The following is an 8307-nucleotide window of genomic DNA, read 5'->3' as shown; positions in this document are numbered from 1 at the left end:
CTGGACGGCCGCTACCTTTTTCGGTGTGTCGAGGGGTAACTCAGTCGCCCTCCCCGGTCCCGTGGATTAGCAGGAAGTGAGTGAAGCAGGGTCGTGCAAGGTTGGATCCTATCTTTAATTTTGGATATTTTATTCATCATGGACTTTTGCATTAATTAAAAATTTTTTTAAACCACATTGGATTAAAGTATTATGCAATTTGCTGGCATCCCGGTAAACTCGGCATCTGAAATGCCTCACTGACCTCGTCCGGTCCCTGTGCCAGCCGAAAGTCAGTCTCAGCCCCGACCTTTCCTTCTAGAAGTTGTGGAGACAGACCAGGATGGCAATGGCCAAAGGGACAGATGAGTAACGGAGTGAAATCCTAACATCCTCTGAGGCCAGATGCTCAGCTGCCACCACCTCTGTGAAACCACTGAGAGCTCCGTTGGATTTTTGAGTTTCTTGTACCAAGTGCTGTGCTAAGCACTCAGTCCTCGCAGCAACCCCTGAGGCAGGTATCCCATTGTTCAGAGGAGAAGCCAGCTTGGCGAGCCTGATTTACCTGATTGTGCCACCCAGAGTTGTCAGAGGTGGAGTCTGTCTGCCCTCCCAGGCCACTCCCCTATCTTTGGCCTCAGTCCCAGCATTCGCTTAGTTCTGGCTTGGGGCATTCTCCTGCCTGTGCTAGCTGGGGCCACCCCACCACTGTTCCATCCATAAAGCCTCCCCGGTGTCCTGCGCACTGGAAGGACTCAGTCAGTCAGGGGTGTCTGGGAAGCACCTCTCCTCCCAGGCCTTCCCCTCTCCTCCTCCCTGTGACTTCTCATTCCCTGAAGCTCCTGTATCTTCACCCTCCTGAAACCCTTTCTTCTTGGCACCTTTCTCTCCATGAGGCTCTTCCAAGAATGGGCAGGGGTGAGGAGACAAAGTGACAGACTCAGGGTTTGCAAGAGTGAAAGACACCTATTTAATGGCAAAATAGTGACGGAAAGCAGCACAAGTAAAACCCTCATTTTTCCTATTACAGATAAATCGCTTGAAAATCCAGTTTAATAAGATCCCGTTATCCCTCTGAACACCAACTTCCTGATCCTTATCCCTACCGCTGTCTTCATTCATACTCCTTTTCCATCTCATTTTCTGTTTTTTTCATTTCTCCTATTTCCCCAAATTGTGTTTTTCCCAGTTCTTCTGGCTCTCTTCTGCCCACTTCTGAAAGTTTATTTAGTTCTTCTGGTTCCTGTCTGCTGAACTCTCCTGAGAGTCTTTGGCCTAATTCTCCTGAAGGCCTCCTATAAATTTCTCTTGACTCTCTTCTGCCAGCTTCTAGTAGCTTCCTGCCTGTTTCTCCTGATCTTGTGCCTAATTCTCCTGACAGGCCCTTGGCAACTTCTCCCAAATCGCTTCTGGCTTTTCCTGCTTCCACACTCTGCTTTCCACTTGCTGTGCTCTGCAGAGCTCCCCCAAAAGCCTCATCGTCCTCATCCGTCTCTCTCTCATCCTCAATATGGTCCCACTGCTTCACCACCTTCTCGGGCTCATCTCTCACTCTCCTCATGTCCTTCTCTGTTATTATTCTATCTTCATACAGTAAAGCTTCTGAAAAATAAGAGAAAAGTGGGAGGAAAGATAAAAGTTTGTTCATGTCAGGCCGGGTGTGGTGGCTCACGCCTGTAATCTCCGCACTTCGGGAGGCTGAGGGAGGCAGATCCCTTGAGGCCAGGAGTTCCAGACCAGCCTGGATGACACAGTGAGACCCTGTCTGTACTAAAAATACAAAAATTAGCCAGCCATGGTGGTTGGCGCCTGTAGTCCCAGCTATCTGGAGGCTGAGGCAGAAGAATCGCTTGAGCCCAGGAGGTTGGAGCTGCGGTGAGCCAAAATCGAGCCACTGTACTCCAGCCTGGGTGATAGAGCGAGACCTGTCTCCAAAAAAGGAAAAAAAAAAAAAAAAAAAGAAACTGTTCATCTCTGTGGAGGCCTGTGCTTTTGAGAGGCAGATGAAAGAAAGGCCCTGAGAATGACTGTTTTTGCTAGCTTTTTAAATTGGTGTTGACAGCACACCTTTCCAAAAGCAGAGAAAGGGAACCATCATTTACTGAGCCCAGCTCCGTCCTGCGCATCACGTGAGGACTGTATAGCTTATCCCATCCGGACATCAGGAAAATGCGCACTGCCGTTGATTTGAGTTTGCAGTCAAGGGACCTGAGACTGATAGGAAAGAAATCACATGGCCGGGCGGCATGGCTCATGCCTGTAATCCCAACACTTTGGGAGGCGGAGGCGGGTGGGAGGCCAACAAGGTGAAACCCCGTCTCTACTAAAAATACAAAAATAAGCTGGGCGTGGTGGCAGGCGCCTGTAATCCCAGCTACTTGGGAGGCTGAGGCAGGAGAATCGCTTGAACCCAGAAGGCGGAGGTTGCAGTGAGCCAAGATCTTGCCATTGCACTCCAGTCTGGGCAACAAGAATGAAACTCTGTCTCAAAAAAAAAAAATTAGCCCAGAGTGGTGGCATGAGCCTGTAGTCCCAGCTACTCAGGAGGCTGAGGCAGGAGAATCACTTGAACCTAGGAGGCAGAGGTTGTAGTGAGCCGAGATTGCAGCACTGCACTCCAGACTGGGTAACAGAGGGAGACTCTGTTTCAAAAAAAAAAAAAAAAAAAAAAGCCGCAGTGGCTCACGCCTATAATCCCAGCACTTTGGGAGGCTGAGGTGGAGGTTGCAGTGAGCCGAGATTGCACCACTGCACTCCAGCCTGGATGACAGAACAAGACTCCGTTTCCCAAAAAAAAGAAAAAGAAATCACACAATGGTCACACTGCAAGTAAGAAATGGCAGAGTCAGAATTTGAACCCAGGACAGTCTGACCCCAGAGAACCTTCTCTTTTCTCTACAAGAAATAGCATAGGTGCTGGCAAACGACAGAAGGGTTTTCTCCAGCATCTTCATTCTGACACTTTCTCTTTGTCCCTGGGAAGCACGTTCATTATTTGTTGGGAGGTTTCCTATGAAAATATAGGAAAAAACATAGGAAAAAAGATAGGGTTCCTATAAAGATATAAGCTGCTAAGAAAAAAGTTCAGCTGACGAGTTATTTTACAGGCAAAGGGATCCTTGCTCCTAAATTTTTTTTTTTTTTTAATCAGTTATGGAGAAAAGTTACATCCCCTTCTGCAACTCCCTTACGTTCGTTCTTCTGGCAACCACTAGTTACTGAGGTGTCTGTAGAGGGTCTCGGGTCTCAGGGATCACAGCCCTTTGGAGGTGAAAACAGATGCAATGCTGCCACCTGCTGTTCTGAGAGGGAAGTGCCCGGCAGTTCTCCAGGCACAAGGACGCAGGCCAGGGCAGGGAGACTGGGGTGTTGGCTGCTTCCCCGCAGAGTCTCTCTCCACAGCGTTTGCTCCTGTGGCTTCTCAGAGCAGCTCAAAGGGCATGTGGGGGCGGAGACAGAGCCCTTCTGAGGGGGTCCAGCCACCACAGAACAGGTGCTGGGTAATAAAGGGCTGTCATCTGGCTGCTCAGGTGCCCAGAAACCTCCCGCTGCCCTACCTGGACCAGAGAGGATTTCAGCCTTGCAGCCTGGAGGGCTGCAGCCAAGAATCTGCACTGGGCTGTGTCCTCCCAGGCCCCCAGCCCCGGCTCTGTTCACCACAGTCTGGCTGGAGTCAGAGCTCCGCAGACCGGGGCAGGAAAAGGCTGTCTGTGTCACTAGAAACAGTGTGGCACGGGCCGACGCATGGGTTCTAGAGCAGATCGCCCAAGACTGAAAACCACTGTAGCCTCTAACCCCTCTGACTCCATGTCCTCCATAAAGTCAAGCTAATAACACTTCCTTCATAGTGTTCCTCAACGGATACGGATAGGATGAGTCCATGCGCACCAAGCCTCTGGAACAATGCCTGGCTGGCAGGAAGCATGAATGGGGGTCGGCTACTGCGCTTAACACCCCTGCTCCTCTAGGCCCCTCTCCAGTGGGATAGGGCTGCTCAGCCATCTTCTGCTTCTCCTTCCCTCACTCCCACCCTGCAGGAAAGGAGAGCCCAAAGGCAGGGGCCAAAGGCCTCTTTACTCCCTGGAGACGTTGTGAGAAAGAATGTGGTAAGGCACAGCTGCCAGGCAGCCTCTGCCCCTCGTGTCCCTCTGCACCTGCCCATCACACTGCCGGCCCGAGAGCAGCACCGTAGTGGGGAGAGTGGGGCCCCAAGTCACCCCTCCCTAGCTACATGACTCTGACAGAGCACTCACCTCACTCAGCCTCCCTTCCCCCCATAGCACCTACACCTCCTAGCGGGGTAAAGACCAACAAGATCACTCCTGTCTGGTGCTTGACCCAGTGCCCGGCACTCAGTAAGAGCCCCCAAAGGGTAGCTACTGATACTCCGCCTCTGTGCCTTTGGTCCTGCTGTTCCCTGCGGGAAATGCCTTTCTTCTCCCACCTCTCTCCTGGAAAACTCCTGGGCATCTTTTGGAGTTGGAGGTAGATGATTCTTCCTCGTCGAAGATTCCTCTGCCTCCCCAGAGGAGCCCACGTCCCGTTGCACGCACCCTCATGGCAGCACACCTCCACCTCGGTGTAGCACCTGCATGCAGGAGCCCAGCAGCTGACAACTCCACTGGTCAGCCTTGCCCAAAGGGCCATGGGCTCCTCCAGGGCAGGGATGTGCCTCTGTCTCCCCAGAATCTAACACCTTCCAGGTACATGACAAGTGTTCAACATATACTTGATGAATCAGTTGAAGAGAGAAATGAGTGCGCTCTGGGGTCAGATAGTCCAGCCCATGGTGGCCTGAAACCTCACCCTCTACTGCCCCAGAGATAGGCTAGGGCTGCTGGTGGTACTGAAATCAGAATCCATGGTGGGCAGTGCCAAGCTCCCAGACGGGGGAGCTGCTGTCACGTGTGTCTCGGACTAGAGGAAGAGAAAGCAGAGAGAGAATGCTGAAGTTGCCTTTTCAGAGTTCAGGAACTCACCTCCCTCGCTCTTTTCTTTGAGATTCTCCATGTAGTTGATTTTCCTCAATTCTCCGATGATACCCTTGTTGGCATCGTCCAAGGCCTGTGGATGGTAGAGGGAGCTTAACCCATGTGTTTGGCACCTACACCATTAATTTTCCCCACCCAGATCAATCCCAGAAGGCAGGGCTCTAGTGGGAACCTGCCACCCTTGGTTTCCCTCTGGCCCCTCCGATGACCCCTACCCTCAGGTTAATCTACACCGACTCAGAATGATCCACACCAACTTGTGTCTGAGAGATACACGACTGCGAGTCAGTCAAACGCGTTTCTCTTGGGCTTAGGCATGTATTGGGAGTTGTGTCTATCTACTCATTTGTACCTTTAGATGAACCACCTAAAGCTGCTTTTAGCTTCAGTCAATGCAAAAAGACAATCCAAACCTGCAAGCACTCAGCAAGCCAGCACTGAAGGGACCCAGAAACACACCAAGGCGACAGGACTGCCTTCAGAAGGGCCTTCCAGGATGTCTGCAGTTTCCCCAACTCGAGTGTGCGATCCCTAGAGGCCTGGAGCTCAGCCTGTGAGCCTCTGGAGGGCAGGTCTTGCCTTCTTGCTCATAGCAGGCCCGTGGCTGGCACTGACAGTGTCTCCCGAGCAGCTCCAGGGCCTGGACGCACTCTCTTGTAGTGTTGGTCTGCTCACCCCCGCCCCCGCAACTGTGAACCTTCCTACCTGGAGTTGCCAATCCAGGAGGGTGAGGGGTCAGGGGTCTGGTCCCATGAGGAGTCACTGAGGGTCACAGGGACCTTCTCTCTGCCCCTAACCCTTCAAAACCACTGCCTAGCCTTCAAGGTGACCTCAAATCCTCCTTGTTGGAAAGCCTCCAGCTCTGCCTCCCAGCGGAGGCTCTCTCACTCTGAATTCTCCTAGTCCCCTATGGCGCTGGTCATGAACCAGGGTTTGTGCTTTTTGTTTTTTTTTTTTTTTTTGAGACCAAGTCTTGCTCTGTCGCCCAGGCTGGAATGCAGTGGCACCATCTCTGCTCACTACAAGCTCCGCCATTCTCCTGCCTCAGCCTCCGGAGTAGCTGTTTTGTTTTGTTTTTGTTTTTTTTTGTTTTTTTGTTTTTTTGTTTTTTTTTGAGACGGAGTCTTGCTCTGTCACCCAGGCTGGAGTGCAGTGGCCAGATCTCAGCTCACTGCAAGCTCCGCCTCCCGGGTTTATGCCATTCTCCTGCCTCAGCCTCCCGAGTAGCTGGGACTACAGGCGCCCGCCACCTCGCCCGGCTAAGTTTTTGTATTTTTAGTAGAGACGGGGTTTCACTGTGTTAGCCAGAATGGTCTCGATCTCCTGACCTCGTGATCCGCCCGTCTTGGCCTCCCAAAGTGCTGGGATTACAGGCTTGAGCCACCGCGCCTGGCCCCCCTTTTTTTTTTTTTTTTTTTTTTTTAAGAGACAGGGTCTTCCTATGATGCCCAGGCTGGTCTAGAACTCCTGGACCCAAGTGATCCTCCCACCCTCAGCCTCCCAAAGTGCTGGGATGACAGGTGTGAGTCACTGTGTCTGGCCTTTTACTGTAATCTTGTGGGCCAGGACCATGGCTGTACACCTTTGGGCTTGGCAGCCTGGAGCCAATCTATACTCAGTGAATATTTCCTGAACTGAACAGCCATGCTCTCTGTCTGCAGGGCGATCACACGGAAGTATGTGGCACATGGCACATCTGGCAGGGCTGCAGTGAGGTGGGTGCTCTTCGCCTGGAAGCCAGAGCTGGGGACATGGCGTATACGACGAGGACGACAATGTGCTAGGCCTGGGCTCCCCTGGGCCGTGTGGTGGCAGAGGATAGACTGCGCCTGCTGGGGTCTTTTGGGTATGATTGCTCCGCTCTGAGAGGGCAGTGTTAGCCTCACCACAGTCCTCACAAACAGCTCACCATGAACCTGCCTCCCAAAAGACAGAGGGGATCCGGTCACTTCTCTGCTGTCCACAGCCCTTCAAGTCCAGGCTGGTGTGCTGTCTGGGGCTTCGTCACCCCACCCCCGCCATCGGGAACCCCCAAGCTCTTGGACCCAGGCCAGGATCTCTCTTCTGCCGGCCACTGGCCCTCAGCACCGGCCTCCCACGTCTTCAGTGCACTTGCACCTCCTCGGCCTGGCCAGCTCTGCTATCCTAGTCCTTCAGAGCACAGCATGAGGTCTTCCTCCAACTGGGAGTGTCCTGAGCCTTCACTTCTCAGGGTCCCTGCTCCCTTTGCCCAGGGCCTACAGACCCCAGGCTGGTCCCTGAGGCCATGCCCCTTTGCTGCCCACAAGTTATGCAATCTGGTTTCTTTCAATCATGGCACAAGCTCCCCGAGGACAGGGGCCTCATTTACTTCACTCCAGCAGATACTTCCTGGGGTCCAGCTGCGTCTCAGTGGTGCTCTGGAATTTGGCTATGGGAGGGGCTTTGGGAAGCTGTCTGGTCAGCAGCGGGAGGAAGAGGCCTGGGTGAGCGCGCACCTGTGAGGTCGGTGTGCAGACTTTACTGAGCTTGTGCGTCTGTCTACCTGGATGCACTGGGAGTGGGTGGGATGGAGGAGCCCAGACCACCTCCAAGTTTCTCCTCTGGTCTCTGCCTCCTGACACAGTGTAGGCCAGGCCAGCACTATTCAACAGAAATTTCTGTGACAATGGGAATATTCTAGATCTGTATTACGTAGCACCCATAGGCCACAGGTGGCTGTTTTTGTTTTTTTTTTTTTTTTTTTTTTGAGACGGAGTCTTGCTGGAATGCAGTAGCAAGATCTTGGTTCACAGCAACCTCCACCTCTCAGGTTCAAGCGATTCTCCTGCTTCAGCCTCTCAAGTAGCTGGGACTACAGGCGTGCGCCATCACACCTAATTTTTTGTATTTTTAGTAGAGACAATGTTGGCCAGGATGGTCTCAATCTCCTGACCTTGTGATCCACCAGCCTCGGCCTCCCAAAGTGTTGGGATTACAGGCGTGAGCCATCACACCCGGCCTCACATGTGGCTATTAATGACTTGAAATGTGGCTAGTGTGGCTGGGTGCAGTGGCTCACGCCTGTAATCCCAGCACTTTGGGAGGCCAAGGCGGATGGATCACGAGGTCAGGAGTTCAAGACCAGCCTGGCCAAGATGGTGAAACCCCGTCTCTACTAATAATACAAAAAAATTAGCTGGGCATGGTGGCACATGCCTGTAATCCCAGCTACTCTGGAGGCTGAGGCAGAGAATTGCTTAAACCTGAAGGGGTGGAGGTTGCAGTGAGCCGAAATCGCGCCACTGCACTCCAGCCTGGGTGACAGAGCGAGACTCCGTCTCAAAAAAAAAAAAAAAAAAAAGAAAAAAAAAGAAAT

The 8307-nt window shown here is 52.5% G+C and overlaps 1 protein-coding gene across 2 annotated transcripts in view; it reads right to left on the bottom strand.

Moving 5' to 3' along the window:
* Positions 1-77: 77 nt before the first annotated feature.
* The window catches only part of TTC25 (tetratricopeptide repeat domain 25), a 41641-nt gene continuing 33411 nt past the window's right edge, over positions 78-8307 (bottom strand). For both annotated transcript variants that reach the window (XM_025362527.1, XM_025362528.1), the window contains 2 exons: positions 4959-5043; positions 78-1581 (listed from right to left, as the gene is read on the bottom strand). In XM_025362527.1, the coding sequence (XP_025218312.1) occupies positions 1094-1581; positions 4959-5043 (573 nt within the window). In that variant the 3' untranslated portion in view covers positions 78-1093. The remainder of the gene's footprint in view (positions 1582-4958; positions 5044-8307) is intronic.

This window comes from Theropithecus gelada, chromosome 16 (genome assembly GCF_003255815.1).
Source record: "Theropithecus gelada isolate Dixy chromosome 16, Tgel_1.0, whole genome shotgun sequence".
In the NCBI taxonomy this organism is placed as follows: Eukaryota; Metazoa; Chordata; class Mammalia; order Primates; family Cercopithecidae; genus Theropithecus; species Theropithecus gelada.
This window is presented reverse-complemented; position numbering and strand designations above follow the sequence as displayed.